This window comes from Chenopodium quinoa, unplaced genomic scaffold (genome assembly GCF_001683475.1).
Source record: "Chenopodium quinoa cultivar QQ74 unplaced genomic scaffold, ASM168347v1, whole genome shotgun sequence".
Classification (NCBI taxonomy): domain Eukaryota; kingdom Viridiplantae; phylum Streptophyta; class Magnoliopsida; order Caryophyllales; family Amaranthaceae; genus Chenopodium; species Chenopodium quinoa.
Window position 1 is genome coordinate 859,879 of NW_018742879.1, and position 16,934 is coordinate 876,812.

Sequence of the window (16,934 nt, forward strand, 5' to 3'; positions counted from 1 at the left end):
AAAGTGCCTTTTTGGAAAAATCTGCCATTTTCCTGTACTGAAAACGAAGCAAAGAGGGAAAATCTCACTTCTTTAAAATTATTTTTAAAATGAAATGTATTCATAATAATCTTTAACTATCCAAATCTGGTGGGTTGCTTGCTTCTATATCTGAAGAGTTGGCCACTTTTCTAAACCCATTGCTTTTCAAACGACATGGTATGAGAGGGATCCCATAAAATGATTTTGCATGCTTTGTCGACTTTTGTGTTATTTTTATTTTTTATTTTTTTTTTTATTTTTGTGTAATATATTTGATTTTTTGTTGGATGAAATGGTTAATTATGTGGATAAAAATACAAATATAAGTCAATAAAAGGAACATATCAGTCAACATTAGAAACGTATCATACATAAATAAAAACGTATCGGTCAACAAAAGGAACATATCAGCCAACAAAAGATACATATCAGCCAACAAGAAGAATATATCAGCCGACAAAAGGCACTTATCAGCCAACAAAAGAAGCAGGTAAGCCAACAAAATAAACATATCAGCCAACAAAATGAAACATATAAGCCAACAATTAAAATATACATATCCGTCAACAAAATAAAGATATCGGCCAACTAAAGAAACATATCAGCCAACTGATGTCTGACAGCAGCCAACAAAAGGAACATATCAAAAATTGTATATATATAAAAAAACATATCAGCCAACAAAAGGAATGTATTAGCCAACACAAAAACCGTGTCAGCCAACAAATGAAACCTATCAACCAACACACAAAACATATCAGCCAACAAGTGAAATATATCACCCAAGCTTGCCGAACGCAAATTTTCTTGCGGCAGTCCGTACCCAATACTTTTTCAAGTATGTATTATATTGAACAATTTTGATGATACCAGTATATTTTTTTAAGGACACCCGTATATGATGGAACCAATAATATGTATATGCAAAAACTAATAAACTTGTGAATAGGAAACTTGAATTATATGTCTAATTAGATGTCGACATAGTTATAATGATCAAAATGAGCTCATTTGAAAAATATATTCATTTATCATTGATAAATAACATTCAAAGTATATATTGAACAATTTTAGTGATACATGTATATAATGGAACCAATATGCGTATGCAAAAAGTAACAAGCTTGCGAATAGAGAATTTGAATTATATGTCTATTTTGATGTCAACATAGTCATAACTCATGATGGTCAAAATAAGCTCCTGGAATTAAAGTGCAACAAAAAAAATACATATTTTAAAATTTCAATATATAATGTTTTGCATATTTGAGTTTTATGTAAATTCATCTGCATGTGTAGATAACTAAATAGTAGGTAAATGCATAGTTCATCATATGTTTGTTCTATATATATTATTATTATATTGCATATGTCTGGTATTTGTTTCTAACTACAATAGTGATATTTGTTTTTTATTATTTTGTTGTATAAATATGTACTCATAGCATAGTAAGATGAATTTGCACCATTATTGATAGAAATTTATAAAAAAGAATTGTAATCAATTTAGCTAATGGTCACGAGCATGACACAAGTCAAATAATATCGACAATTGAATGTTGCAGTGGTGGTAGGAAAAGTTGTATGTTCGATCCTTAGCAATAACAATTGAAAGGGGCCTGAAAACTGAACAACTAATTTGCTGGGTTCACACAAATAATTTATGGACCCAACCCATATGGAGTGGACCATAAAAAAGACCCGAATGAATGAGTGAATACGGGTAAGACCATATAAACAAGTCTTAAAACCAAAACCAAAACCCTAAATTCCTCTCTTTTGCCAACAAAACTCGCTTCACTCATTTCGTCTGCAGCAGCCGCTCGTTTTCCTGGGTGAGGAGAGAGAAAGAGTAAGAGAGAGAGTGAAGAAGAAGAACAACAACAACAATGGAGGCTGGGAAAACTGTGAAGGATGTTTCTCCTCATGATTTCGTCAAAGCTTATGCTGCTCATCTTAAGCGCTCTGGAAAGGTTTCCCTCTTTCTCTTTTCTTCTTCGATTTCGGATTGTGTAATTTGATTCTATTTTATGATATTAGATTCATGTTTTGTTCGTCATTGTTTATGATTAAGTGATTCAGATTTAATCTGTTTTTTTTTTTTTTGAATATTAGTTGTAGATTTGAGCTTGATATTTCCCCCTATTTGATTATTGTTTTAGGGTTTATTGATTTTTAGGGTTTAATGGTATATGTTTAAGAGCTGTTATTGTGCTTTCGTGTTGAAATTTTCTCGTTTGATTTATGTGGTAGAGTATATGAAAGAACAAATTTGACAATTATAAATTTTGATTTAGATTTCTGCTTTTAAGGTATTAGTTGCTATAGATTGAGTTTATTTTGTTTAATCCGAGCTACATTGGATTGGAAACGAGTATTGTTCTGTAAATGAAGAGCTGGGTAATATAAATGTGTAAATTATGCCCAAAAATTGAATAAATTGTCCTCTAAAATTGAATAAATTATACATAAAATTAAATAAATAAAGGTAGAGATATTTCAATCGAGGCAAGGGTTGTATTTTTTGTGGCTGCATTTATCTTGTTAATATGAGAGTATTGCTTATGAGTCGGAATATGTTTGATGAAGCTAGATTTTGTTATGGTGCTTATGTTTCTGATTTGTGCTGTGTAGATGGAGTTGCCTCACTGGACTGACATTGTCAAGACCGGAAAGCTCAAGGAACTCGCACCATATGACCCTGACTGGTATTACATCAGAGCTGGTAAGCGCATTTGTTGATCATTGTTTTTTGCCTTTTTCCTTTGAACTCCAATCTGTACATGAGGTCAAGTATTCTGCTATATTCTTGCTAATAAAAATAAATCATTAAAATAATGAATGCATATTTGTGGTGGAATATCTTCATTGGAATAGCAAGAGGAGCTGCATTCTACTTTGTTCTCAGACTTTTGCGAAAATCTGTAGAGCATTTAGGAGTTCATATTCTTATTAGTATTAATCTAAAGAGATGCTCATACTTTCAAGAGAATAATCTTGCTAAGTAACGAAAATCAGGTGCATTTTGAGAGTTGGTGTTGTGAAGTAGTATGTTGCTTGATGCGGTGTTGTGATTGACAGCTTTAGATACTTTCTTGAGTGAAAATTTTGCTTGCACACTGCTGTTGCTTTGTCATTCTCTTCGATCATTCAGTTACATTTTATACTGGATGGTAGTTTTATGGATTTTTGTAGCTGAATGTATAGTGTTTTCATAGCAGGATAGTGTAATAAATAAAATACATGTGCATGCTAATTTTTCCATCATTTAAAAATTGTGAACACATTGCTTGCACTGTCTAATTGTGCTTATGATGCTTATATAATTTATATTTATTACCTTTAAGTTAATGAAAATCATCTTATTTTGGCAGCCTCAATGGCAAGGAAGATTTACTTGAGGGGTGGACTTGGAGTTGGTGGCTTTAGGAGGATTTATGGAGGAAGCAAGAGAAATGGTAGCCGCCCTCCCCATTTCTGCAAGAGCAGTGGATCTGTTGCCCGTCACATTTTGCAGCAATTGGAGCAAGTGAACATTGTTGAAATTGACCCCAAAGGGTAAGTTATCTTTGCTTATAGCTATTTTATGTACAGTTGATAGCTATGAGCACCATGACATAATTAGTTACAAACTGAGGCACAATATAAGCTGTTTCTAGTTGAAATCCTGAACTGGAGTTATTTTTCTTGATATGACATTAACAGTAGAAGTTATGCATTTTCAGCTTGACGCTGCTTTAAATTGTGTTTTGACATCCAATAAGGATGTTAAGATGTAGTATATGTTGCTTGCAAGTAGTAATTTGCTAAAAAGCTAGTGGAGAGTGTACTGATAATTATGTGTGTATCTTGCAGAGGAAGGAAAATCACATCAAGCGGCCAGCGTGATCTTGATCAAGTGGCTGGTAGAATTGGTGTCGAGGTGTAGGAAAGCTGGTCTGTGATCCTACGCATGCATCAATCACTTCAGAATCTTTTTATTACTTTCCAGTCAAATGGAAATTAGGTGTAGAGGGACGTAAATCAGATTTCTACCTTTGATTGCCTATGTTTAATTTGTTAGTTTTGTGATGCTGTGCTAGTTGTCTGAGTCAATTTTGCTATAAAGGTCGAAAGACACAGGGTTAATTTTATGAAATATATCAACTTAAATTTTGTCTGTGTCTTGTGTTCATGATACTTCTGTGACACCCATCTTCATTACTAACAATGACATATTTGCAAGTCTATTCCGTATTACTTTGCTCATCTTGGTGATAGTTACAGCGGGTCAGTAGTAGGTGATTTGTTCATGCTACTTCTGTGACACACACCATCGTCACTACTAACAATGACGTGTTTGCAATCCTCTTATGTACCTGATAATATGAGTGTATCAAATTCTCTGAGTCTTGATACTCAGCTTGATTAGAGTTGGAAGTACGTAGAATTAATGTTTACCAATTTCCTGCATGCTTTTTAAGTGTTCATCATTTGATTTTACATTCAAGGAAAAAAGGAGTTAGTTGCCTGGTTTGAAAATGAATAAATCAGATAATTGTTCTCTCCGTGCAAGTCCCGTGAGTTACAATTAAGCATGGATATAGTTGGTTCTCACTTAACGTTGGTGTTGCATAGGAATCTTGGGGCTTCAAAATTGGTATCTGATGCAACGACAACCTTATAGTTGCAATAATTTGTGGGATCTTAGAACAATTAAATTAAAACAAGCTTTCTTGTTGGTGTCATGAATATCGGACGCTTGAATGCAAAGGAACTAGGAGGTGCTATTGAGTTTTTTTTTAAGGGTTTGGCTAAATTCTGCCTTGCGGAAACAGTTAAGCGTGGTTGTGCGTCGGTTTTGCCATTGATGATACAAAAGGTGGAGGACTTACATTACTTTTGTTTCTTTTGTGGGTCTTATTTTGAGAGGATTTGAGATAAATGAGGTAGAGGGAAGAGACTTGATGCGAGGGGAAAAGCCACGGTGATAGAGAAATGGTGGTGAAAGCTCTGGTCTCAAGAGGGGATAGTTGGGATAGGTAAAATTTCCAATTTTATGTCACTAAATAACACACTACTATGTTTAGTCAAATATATTCAACAATGTAATAATGGCGATGTGATCTTTAATATTGCTTAATAAGAACCAATAAACTTGGGAAGTTCATCTTAAATTACTTCGTTGTAAAATAAGATAAATAAAGCAAAATGGAATCAAATTCGATAATGAACAAGTTGATTTGATATGTTTAAAACTTGACTTTAGATTGAACTTGTTTATATCCTAATGCATTAACGCATGTCAATCAACACATGTCAATTGAAATCAAATATGATTCGATTGGACATAACCAGATTAAAAATAAACAAAAATGAATCGATACTTGACTAGCCAGCCAATTAATCCCGTTTCTATCAATTACTTGATTATGACCCAATCTAATATGAACTTGAACTCACAATAACCTTACTTAACTTACTTCCCTACCAATTTTACACAAAATTGAATATGACTTGCCTAATCACAATATACAGAGTAACTTCTTTTATAACCTAAATAAGTTTAAATCAAATATTGTTAAACTCAATCCAAAACCGAACCAGCAATTCGAATTATCATTTATAATTGGATCTTGTTAACGAATACCCTCGGGGTGGTAGATAAACATTGAAAATATCAAAATATTTCTTAAAGTGGTATTAATTTAAGAATGCATGCCAAAATCACACATCGATCAATATAACTAATGTTTATGTTGATTTAGTTTTTTACTCTTAGCTATCTTATCCAAAGCTACTATTAGTTTTTGCTTTTATATTTTTGTATTGAAAGATTTGTAACACACCTGATCAGCAAATTTTAACGTGTCAAACAAATTGGAATTTAGCATCTCACTCTCGAAATGTAGGACCCCTTCTCGAAAAAGCCACATTTGCCGACAGCCACGTGTCTCGAATTAATCGAGATTCGTATCTGTTAACCCAACCCCACCTCACCAATTTTCCAGACAAACTCTCAGATTCTCTCTCTCCTCTTTTGCTCAAACAAATAACTTAACTAATCGTAAAATCCAAAATTTTCAAATTAAAAAACCGAATAATTCGAAAAATACGAAAAAGAAAAAGCTTTGAAATTCGCTGAATAAAATAAACCTCCTTTGATTATTTTTTTACTAGGTTTATTTGATCTATATTTACCCCTCCTTTCGTGCTTAAGTGCATACTGCTTTGCTTTAATTTGATTCCATTTTCTTAAAGTTTTCCTCCAATTTTCGATTTTGTGATCTTCGGCATTCATTTAGGGTTTCTGATTGCTCCCAATTTGTGGTTAGTTTTTCTTCTTGTTTATGATTTTGTATCATTATATATTAATTAGAATCATTTTCCTTTTTGGTTATAATTTTGCCGTTTGTTTGAGTGATCGAAGGTTTATTTTGTTAATATTTTCTGGTTCATGTGTTAATTATTACTAGTTTTCATGAAATTTTGCTGTTAATTTGGTAGCATTTGTTTGATTTTTGTTATATAATATGGTAGGGCGAAGATTAATTTGAGTTTTATTGATCAAAGCTGGTTTAGAGTTTTTATTTTTAGAGCAGAAATTGGACTTGGGAGTTATGTTTGTGTTACTTACTGATTGTAGTGATTGCGATGAAGTTGGTGTATTGTGACTAGCATTTTGAACTTTTGATGCTACATTATTGGTTCAATACTTCAATATGTTCCATTACAGTAGTAGTAGCCGAGGAGGCTGTCGGATTACTAGACTATATTATGCTCTTTAAATTTCATATGAGCATTAGGGTTATGACTTGTATTGCCGAATTTGCCAGAATCGGCATTGTGTGTTTATGAAGAAATCAAATTACCGTGTTTTTGAGTTCTTGTGTTTCTCTTTGTTCTCCATTTCTAGGAATCATAATTGGTTTCATTGAGCTGATTACTTAATGTTGTTTTGGATGCCACTCGTACACACTATACATTTATAAGCAATTGGTGATAAGTTAATTATTTGTATTGCAGGATTTTCTGTTTCAATCGAACCTTTGCTTTGGGGGTAATTCAGATCCGGTGGGTGTTTAAGTACTACCAGTTTTTTTGGTTGCGTGGAAGTAAGAGATTGTTGGAACTCTAGGAAAGTCAAAAAGCAACAACATAGAGAGACTATCCTTTGCGAATATCTGATGGGACGGAGATTTTCAGATTAGTGTTACTTTGTTATGGTTTGATGTGGGCTGAGTGGTGACTGAATATGTGATGTTGGTTGTTCCCTTGGTTTTAGTTTGGAAATTCAGTAGTAAGTTATCAAGGTGATTGATGAAATGTAATTGAGAGTTGGAGCTGAACCTCTTCGCTCTTTGTAGAAGTTAGTTTTGTATTCGTTGGCCTTTCTATGTTGCAAAAGATTTTTTGTTGAAGAAGAATGGATGATTTGTCTGAATGGTTGGTTGGCAAGAATGCAAGTGAAGTGTCTGATTCACACTTTTTTATCCTTTCTTGCTTTCTTGCTGGCCTGGTTGGAATCTTGACTATAGCATTCACTGCTTTTCAATGGAGAAGAAACATCAATTTGACTTGGATGAAAGCTATAGCAAGATCCAAAAAAAATCCGAAGACAAGGAACAAAGCGCCTGAAGCTCCACATTCATGGAATTTGGAACCTGTAACACGTGCAAAGAATGGGAGTTGTTGTGTCTGCTTAAAATCCTTTACTCCTTCACAAACTCTTGGACCAATGGTGGCTTCAGACAGTTTTTATAACCGATGTAGCATTTGCGGAGCAGCTTCTCACCTAGGCTGTTCCTCAAACGCACACAAGGATTGCAAGCGTGTATCAATGCTAGGATATGAGCATGTTGTTCACCAATGGGCTGTTCGCTGGATAGAGATTACAGATCAAACTGATGAAACTTCTTTCTGTAGTTATTGTGAAGAACCATGTAGTGCTTCTTTTCTGAGTGGATCTCCTATATGGTGTTGCCTATGGTGCCAAAGGCTAGTGCATGTTGACTGCCACACCAGCATGTCTAATGAATTTGGTGATGTTTGTGATCTCGGTCCTTTGAGAAGGTTGATTTTATCTCCACTCTTTGTCAGGGAATTAAGCCAGCAATCTTCTGGTGGAATTTTGAGCTCAATTACTCAAGGTGCAAATGAAATTGCTTCCACTGTACGCGGACGCATTAGAAGTCAAAGCAAAAAGCATAAATATAAAAATGGTTCCTTTGTTGATTTGGGAGGTGGAAGCAGTGCATGTGATACATCAACGGATAATACTTCAGGTACTAGTGTAACAGTAAATGGATCACATACTATGGAGGACAATTGTAATGGTAGTGGCAGCACAGGAGATCAGAATTGTAATGGAGATCTAGATAAACATACAGATCTAAAGCCTGATTTTAAGAGAAGTACATCAATAACCCAGAAAGATGACCAGGTTGTTCAAAAACAGAGATATGTCATTCTTGATCTGCCAGCTGATTCAAGACCTCTCTTGGTGTTCCTCAATAAGAAGAGTGGGGCTCAGCAAGGAGACTCGCTTCGTGTGCGCTTGAATATGCTACTGAATCCAGTTCAGGTTAGTCGCTACATCGTGTTTCAAATCTATTTTATTTTCTTTCCCGAATGATTGTCATTTTCTTCTAAAATAAAGTGGTTTGCATAGCCCTTTCTCTCCTATTCCAGAGGTTTGTTGTGTGTAAGATTTTTACTTATGCCTGGAATCCTGGATAATCTGTAATGGTGCTACACTCCACTTTGATAACCCTGTGTTTTTTTTCCTAATGTATGAAAACAAATGTTAGTGTGTAAGATGATGTTGGTTTTTTTTTTTTTTTTTTTTAATTATATATTTTCAAATAGTAATGTTTTACAATTTTTCTACAAGATAATTGGTGTATTTATATATGATAATCTTTTATTATTATCACTAAGGTGACAAAGTATGGTTATAACTTAAATAGATACTTGTTAAAATTTGTGATAACACTGAAAGGTCAATGTAAAAGTTCGTTGTGGAACATTGGGAGCAGCATAGAAGACATAAGGAAGTGTTGCGAGTGGTGAAGCTTGATTTCCCATCAGAGTGGCCTCATTAGGAGTGGTTGGGTGGAATTTTAATTACAATCGGTGTTTCTTCATAATTTCAATAAGCTGCCTAATCTTTCTGATTTTTTTCGTGTTAGTTACCTTTATTTGTAAATAATAATATACAATATTCCATGGGTTTAAACAATGCTATGTGGGTAGAGGAGATGAGGAATTAAGAGTAATGCCACTATTCTGCTCTTTAAACCTTTGTTATTTCCTCCTTTTTATTGTGCTGATCTGGATCTCTCATTTAATATTCAGATTTTTTTGCATGCTTGCAGGTTATTGAGTTGGGCCCAAATCAAGGACCTGAGGTTGGTTTGTACATGTTCAGAAAGGTGCCTCACTTTAGAATTCTTGTATGTGGTGGAGATGGAACTGTTGGTTGGGTTTTGGATGCTATAGATAAACAGAATTTTATTTCTCCTCCCCCAGTTGCAATTCTTCCAGCAGGGACAGGAAATGATCTTGCAAGAGTTCTTTCTTGGGGTGGTGGACTTGGCTCAATTGAGAAGCAGGGAGGTCTCTGCAGCGTATTGCATGACATAGAGCATGCTGCAGTGGCCATTCTTGACCGATGGAAGATAACAATTTTGAATCAGCAGGGGAAACAACTTCAACCCCCCAAATATATGAACAATTATCTAGGTTGGTCAAAGCTGAGTCTCATATATATTTCCTCCTCCTACTTTGTACAGTTAAGTGGTCATGGTGTAGCTTCTTGCACTTCACTGCTATGGAAAAGCAATAAGTTTCTATGGATTTACTTTGTTCTGGGATACAATACCTTCGCAATTATTTATTCTTTTTTAATTTAATTTAAGACTTCTATCTCTCTTAATGTGGCCTCAAGTTTACACTAAGGGTGTATTCCCATGAGCTGAATTTGACTGATCTGAACTTATGGTAGTTATAAATTGAACTTGGGTTACCCATAGAGCAGCTTCGTTGAACTTTTTCTTTTTTTTTTTCCCTATAATAATTTGTTTTTTAGGTGAAGAGAAAAGAGCCTAAGCTTGAAAATTTTGAGTTTACAGAAATTTTATTCGCTAGGCATGTGTGGTATGCTGCTGATCTAGTTCTGTGTGCCATTTCTTCAAAACTATAACCTTTTTTATTGCAAGAACCTAAGATTCTTTTGTTATTTTTAAATTATACACATATATTTTTTTACATCGTTCCTCGCCACAGTTTCTCTTACTCTTCACCATTGTGAACCCTAAAAAGTTCAGTTTAATGGGGAAGCTGATACAAGTAATGCTTCATATGCTGTGGCTAGTCGTCTTTTGATGATGTTATCTGTTGATGTGATTGTTGTGCTGTACAATATATTGTTATAATTGCTTATTAATGCATTTGTTGCATCACAGGGGTTGGTTGTGATGCGAAAGTTGCTTTAGATATACATAATATGAGGGAAGAAAATCCTGAGAAGTTTTACAGCCAGGTAAGCAACCTTTTTGCTATACTTTCTCATATTGCAGTAGTTTTCTTCGATGATAGTTTCATATACAATGCAATGTTTACTCATTTGCACATGTTTCTCTCTACTCCCTCATCTCATGGCTCTTTAATCTCTCTCTCTCTCTCCTCATCACACTTGCTCCTAAAATACTGTGCTTTTTTTACATGTTGCAATATCCTCATCACACTAGCTCCTAAAATGCTGTGCTTTCCTACATGTTGCAATAAGCAACAATGCTTTTCACATCTGGGTGCAGGTACTTCTGCAATATTATGAAACTGTCATTGTTGAAACTATTTATGTTGTCAGAGATATTGATTGTTGATTTTTGAATGGATGTGATCACTGGCAGTAACTATGGCTGGGCAGCCAAAGTTTAGGCTGCAACCAATAAGTTAAGATTCGGGTACCATGTACAGCATAGAATTAAATTCAGTTTAGATAAAGGCCAATAAGTCTGATAAGTAATGAAAAGGGAAGGTTAGGATTATTTCACCTTCAAAAAAAAGTGTAGAATAAAGCTCAGATATGGGCCAATAAGTTCCAAGTAAGGGCTACACAAATTCAATTCACAACAAAAATGGGTCATATAAAGGGCAATAAGTTCATAACGATAAACAAGTTTAAATAAGTTAGGTCAATGTTCTTTAGGTGAAAAGAATGACTCTTTAATATCCAAGATATTATTTGGCATGTTATATGGTTTCAGTATTTTCTTCTTGAATGTAACTTTGGCATCGACTCATTGCAACCAGGTTTCTTTTCATAAGAATGACTTAGGATGCTTATCTATGGAAGAGTTCATCTTTTTTTTTTTTTTTTTTTTTTTTTTGGTTGTAAAATCTTCCCATCCCCTGATAAAATATCGAGATTATGGAGTACTTTTATGTAACTTTAAAATCATGATAGTTTATTATTTTGTTGCCATTGTTATGTGAGCCCTACATTCAGATAATGACTATAATCTATTTGGCTGATAGCTGTTAATTGTTTTTTGCAGTTTATGAACAAAGTCCTTTATGCTAAAGAAGGAGCTAAGATTATCATGGACAGGATATTTGAAGATTTCCCTTGGCAAGTTCGTGTAGAGGTAGATGGTGTTGAGATTGAAGTCCCTGAGGTGAGTATGGTGATTGAACTTGATGTGGAGTGCTACCATTATTTGCTCCTTTATAAGCTTTTATAACTTTCCAATCTACAGTTTCTTAGTAGGATCCAATGGTCCTAACAGTCTGTTATATTCTTAATAATTTAATGTATAGAAGTAATAGGAATGAAATAATTATGTACCAGTAGAGGGAGGATAAATATGAGTAGAAGACATGCTGTCTCTTGGAATGAGACAGAGAATATATAACTTGTATCATATTGGGGAAACTTTTATTTGCTCATGGGGCCTAAGAATAACCCATTTCACTTAAACTGCTTATCACTTATAACTTGCTGAAGTCCTACTTGATTAGTTGAATCCCCCGTCCCTTTAGTAACTTGAGTGATGGATCTTTTTTCATCAATGGATTGACTTATTCTAAGTCTTAGTTGTTACAAAGAGTTTGATGGGGTTCCTTCTTTGTTTCAAGCTGTGATATGGGTAATTAGGGCTAAGTCCATTTTGGGGTACGTGTGCCACATTATTGTTTTGGGATACCTTTGATGTTCAGCTTTGCATCCCTATATGTAATCTTTGTGTCTTACCTCATTGGAAGGGTGCTCTACACTTTCCAATCTACATAATTTATAACTGCTCTATTGGGTTGTAGGGTACCATTAATTCCACGCTGTAGATTTCGGTATGCTTTAAGTGATTGAGAATTGATGGAAGGAGATAGGACATGATGGTTTACTTGCTGCAGCATTTGTTCAGTCATGGACCAGTCTTACTCGTTAAATTTAATGGCTGACTTGAATCTCTGTGAGTTGTCAGCCATCATCATGATAAGATCAGCATCATCCTCTTCAACCTTCCACTTGTATATAAGTCATGAAATTGTTAAGATAATTGATTGGATGACTTCTGTGGTTTTCACCATGATGAGCCACGTGGATTAAAAATAATAGATTTCTTTCTTTGGATTTTTGATTGGTTACAAAAGTCTCAAGAAGAATTGTAAATCAAGCAGGTCATCTCATATCTTAAGAAGTGGTTAGATATTATGCTATCATTATAGGAATTGGGTATCTTATCCCTCATTGGCTTCCTTTATGTTCCTGGTCTTCTCACAGGGTCTAAGGGGATCATTAGTGCTTTGATTGGACACTGTTGGTTTTGGTTTTGCAACTACATATATTTTGTCCGCATTTTTCCATATTTTAGAATGACTCTAGCTAGACTGCATATGGTGATCATTGGAGTTTCAGGACCATGCGGAAGTATTAACAAAAGCTTTACAACATTACATTATTACTGAGATTTAGTTACTACTACATTACAAATTGAGTGCTAAAATTTTGGTAGGAGACTTCCCAACTGCACTTCTTATATTTTATGGGGCCACTTGGCCTACCCTATCATTTTTTGAGAGTACATGTTCCTGTAATATACTAGCTTTAGGAGGGGCATTTTGGGAAGTTTAGTATTATTAGGTAAGAGGGGAAAGGAGGGAAAAGGAAAAATTAAGTGAGGAAACTTTAGAGAGTTGCAACCTCAAGTTGCTAGGAGATTTGTAGCCTCAAGCTACTACCCCTTGTAATCGTCCAACCATTAGCAATCAAACATTCAAGCTTTCAGCCTTAAATTACTGTTATTTGTGCTTAATTTCGGGTAGAGAAATCTGGTCCATTACAGTTCCACTCTCCACAGTAGTAGTATCTGGAAATAATTTGTCTGCGTGGCTCTGCTTCATTTTACTTGAAGTCAGCTGGAATTTTAAATTGGCAGATGTCGGTCCATATATTACTTGACCAGATTTATTTTCCTTTTATTATTGATTTAATTAATTTATTTGTAAACTTCTCGTATTCTGGAAGTTACTTAAATTATTATCTGGTATCCTTTGTGAATTTTTCCACTATATTGTCAGATCTCTTTTTAACGCTTTGATTGCCTCTACAAGTCTACATATGTTCATGCATTAATACATTGCTGTTTCTAGGACGCAGAAGGTGTTCTTGTAGCAAACATTGGAAGTTACATGGGAGGTGTGGACTTGTGGCATAATGAGGATGAAAACTTTGGAAAATTTGATCCTCAATCAATGCATGATAAGGTTTTGGAAGTTGTGAGCATATCAGGGACATGGCATTTGGGAAAGCTTCAGGTAAAGTGGCATTTTCTTTCATATTGCATTGTTGTCTTTCAGTTTGATGCCGCTCTTTCCTGTGATATACTGATTTGTAAATGAGAAGAATTAAGAAAAGGGAATTGTCCACCGCATGCCTGCTTCCTGGGTCATATTTTTCTTGGTTTGATGTTCAATTTTTTACACCATGAGGATTTATGTCTCTAATCTCTTCTGCTGTATGTAGAAGTCTCAGAAGGGATAGATATGATAGGAGATTTAGATATTCTGTCTCTAATTTCAGAGAACTAATCAGATAGTAGTGATTTCCCAGTCAGGCAACAAGTTGCTTTGAACACCAAAAACAACAGATTTGTGCTATTCATGCGTATTTTCTCCATATCAGCTTACCATTTTTTTTTTTATCTTTGCTTTAGCAAATGATGCTTAATTGCAAGAATTTCTGGTCCACTGGTTGAGAAATTTCCCCTCCGCAATTCAGTAGGCATTGATTTTTTTTTTTTTCCCCCCATTCTTTTCCAAATATAAGGTTCCTTTCATTTGTCTTATGTTGGCTCTTTTATCTATTTCAACATAGATAAAAGTATTGATTTTGTCTAATTATCTTCTTAGAGTTTGTCTTGCAGTATCTGGTGAATTCTAATAATTTCGAACTTTATTGATTTTCCTTTATAGTAATTCTATGAATGACTTGAAATTTTTGCATGTTACTTTGGATTGGTCTTATTAATAGCTTTAATAATATAAAAAAGTGTTTAAACAATTGGGGTGCAGGTAGGGCTGTCCCGAGCGCAGAGGCTTGCACAAGGGCAAACCATCAAGATCCAGTTATTTGCTGCATTGCCTGTGCAGATTGATGGGGAGCCATGGTTTCAGCAACCTTGTACATTACAAATCTCTCATCATGGCCAGGTAACCCCTTTTCTATGTGTTTGGGTAGCCTCGACCCAACCCCCGATTTACTCTATTGTGCATTTGTGATTGCATGCAAAGCATGTACTTCTTGCAGATGCTCTTAGTAAATTTGTTGTCCTTCTGAACATTCTTTTATTTGGGTAATTTGTGACCTTGGTGGTGAACTTTATTGGAAGTCCTTGCTAAAGTTTCTTTTAAGTATTCAGGTTGCTTGAATCTTTGAAGACCTGGTTTGTTCAGAATGTGAGATTTGTGACCTTTATTACATAGAAGACTAAGGTCCTACTTTATTAAAGTAGGAGAAGTAATTGATCTAAGGGTCCGACTTTCCTGTTGTCAAGCTTCGGCAAAGACCCTTGTTGGGATTAAAGAGTAATGATTGATATAATGGGGGTTCAATTTTTGGAAAATAGAGACTTTTAAATGACTGAGTGTAGTCCTTGCAAGACTGAACTGATGGTGTGCTATCAGGAAAGATATATTGGCCCATGTTATGAAAGGTTTGAAAATTTAAACAGATCTAAATGTACCTGATGTTTTGCAATATCTGAGCCTAGTTAAACGACAGTTATTTGTTTGTTTGTTTTTTTTTTTTGTTTTTTTTTTTTAATGATGCTATAATGGTTTGGTTGTTGATTTCTTGCTTTAATTAAGAATCTTAAGATACGCATAGGGAAAAAAAGGGTGTGTGTGTGGGGGGGGGGGGGGGGGGGGGAACAGCTGTACACTGAAAAGGCACCAAAATCTTCTGTCTAATGTTAAGAAGATATGTTTTTTCTCTTTCATTTTGAAAGAAAGAAAATAGGAACAAGAAGGTAACTCCTGTCAACCCTTGCTTATGGGGAAAAGTATTAGAAAAAGGAAGTGTAATAGCTGATATATCAGAGAAGAAATATTGCCACTTCTAGAAATTGATACCTTCTCAACTGAACTCTCCTTTTACATCTGGTTTCCTGTTTTACTTAGGTTACTTCTCTTACCTCTTGTGTAACTGCTTCCGTCACTCTCTTGTTCCAAATATTGTTTTCGGCTTAAAGGGCATTCTCTTCTTTTTTTTTTTTTTTTTACTATTTTCTTACATGACCAGTTTTCGTTGCGTAATATGATATATTGTTATGTGATTGCTTTCAGCAAGACTATTGTTTGGCTTTCATGGGAGTCCCTTCACTGAGTTTTACTGCTATGCTAAGACAATTTTTTAACCTGTATGTGCTTAATATAATTTTGCAGGCGTTCATGTTGAAGAGGGCAGGTGAAGAACCCCTTGGTCATGCTGCTTCGATACTTACAGATGTATTGGAAAATGCCGAATCCAGTCATGTTATCAATGCTGCACAAAAGCGAGCTCTTTTACAAGAAATGGCATTACGTTTGTCCTCATAGTCTTTCCAGTGACCGGTAATTTGTATTATGAAATTTTTGGTGTATAGCTAGCTTATTTTCTGTTGTAGATTGTTGATGTAAGGTTTGCTCTTCTCTCAAGAATCCTTTCCTTGTGTTTTGAGGGGAATTTTTGTTTTTCTTTTCCCTTGATTGCTGAATGCATTATCTGGTATGTACAGTATATCTCTTTTTTTACACAAAAATGGTTCTCATTGTAGATTCTTTGAAAGAGATTATGAACAAAGAAATGTCACAGCTCCGTAGAAACTTTATATCCCAATGCAAACTTCGGCCAGAGATCATCTCTATTACTTTCTATTTTTAGCATCTCTTCATTTTGGGGAAGAATGTTTTTTTGAGCTTCCAAGTCGATAAGACGTTGCGTTAAATTCAGCTAGTACGGGACAGAGGGGGAATGATTTACCCCTTTTGGAGTAAAGTGGTACCTCTTATAAGATACCAATTAACCGTTATTTGTTATTTAAGCTGCCTTTGTGTATGTAAACATCCACAAGGTTCATATGTTTGCGCCCTAATTTTGCCTAAAACTCTGAAGTCTAGGACTAAATTATACTACGTACTTTATGTTTAGTACTTTATAGATAGATTGTTGACTAATGCAAAAGTACAACTATATAAGTTGACGCATTTTCTGAGTAAGAAAATTAAGATTGAGAATTCATTTTCTTATTGACTTTGAACATTATACTTCTTGCTTAAAAAAGGAGTTGAGTGAAAGTGAAAGGTTGGAGACTCTCTTAGAGTGATGAAGTAACCGAATTAGTCATTTTGCCAAAAATTCCACCGAAAAAGAGAGTTTCTTTGCCTTCATTTCA

General features: G+C 34.8%; 2 protein-coding genes across 2 annotated transcripts; both read left to right on the forward strand.

Annotated features, from left to right (window-relative positions):
• The first annotated feature begins 1,782 nt into the window (after window positions 1-1,782).
• On the forward strand, window positions 1,783-4,250 carry LOC110726365 (40S ribosomal protein S19-1). The gene is made up of 4 exons (XM_021905837.1): window positions 1,783-1,994; window positions 2,656-2,746; window positions 3,396-3,579; window positions 3,877-4,250. The coding sequence occupies exons 1-4, from the start codon at window positions 1,911-1,913 to the stop codon at window positions 3,947-3,949; spliced, it is 432 nt and encodes a 143-aa protein (XP_021761529.1). The 5' UTR covers window positions 1,783-1,910; the 3' UTR covers window positions 3,950-4,250.
• Window positions 4,251-6,014: 1,764 nt separating this feature from the next.
• LOC110726366 (diacylglycerol kinase 1-like) lies at window positions 6,015-16,378 on the forward strand. Its single transcript, XM_021905839.1, has 8 exons — window positions 6,015-6,330; window positions 7,027-8,584; window positions 9,378-9,744; window positions 10,467-10,543; window positions 11,562-11,681; window positions 13,654-13,818; window positions 14,575-14,712; window positions 15,946-16,378. Exons 2-8 carry the CDS (start codon window positions 7,427-7,429, stop codon window positions 16,096-16,098), a joined length of 2,178 nt encoding a protein of 725 aa, XP_021761531.1. The 5' UTR covers window positions 6,015-6,330; window positions 7,027-7,426; the 3' UTR covers window positions 16,099-16,378.
• The last annotated feature ends 556 nt before the right edge of the window (window positions 16,379-16,934 follow it).

What these genes read in the sequence shown, in the direction of transcription:
- LOC110726365 (XM_021905837.1), top strand. Translation starts at nt 1,911, where the DNA reads ATGGAGGCTGGGAAAACTGTGAAGGATGTTTCTCCTCATGATTTCGTC. An exon ending in ATCTTAAGCGCTCTGGAAAG is followed by an intron (nt 1,995 to 2,655) that starts GTTTCCCTCTTT and finishes TGTGCTGTGTAG; the next exon opens with ATGGAGTTGCCTCACTGGAC. An exon ending in GTTGAAATTGACCCCAAAGG is followed by an intron (nt 3,580 to 3,876) that starts GTAAGTTATCTT and finishes TGTATCTTGCAG; the next exon opens with AGGAAGGAAAATCACATCAA.
- LOC110726366 (XM_021905839.1), top strand. Translation starts at nt 7,427, where the DNA reads ATGGATGATTTGTCTGAATGGTTGGTTGGCAAGAATGCAAGTGAAGTG. An exon ending in CTGAGAAGTTTTACAGCCAG is followed by an intron (nt 10,544 to 11,561) that starts GTAAGCAACCTT and finishes TGTTTTTTGCAG; the next exon opens with TTTATGAACAAAGTCCTTTA. An exon ending in GGCATTTGGGAAAGCTTCAG is followed by an intron (nt 13,819 to 14,574) that starts GTAAAGTGGCAT and finishes ATTGGGGTGCAG; the next exon opens with GTAGGGCTGTCCCGAGCGCA.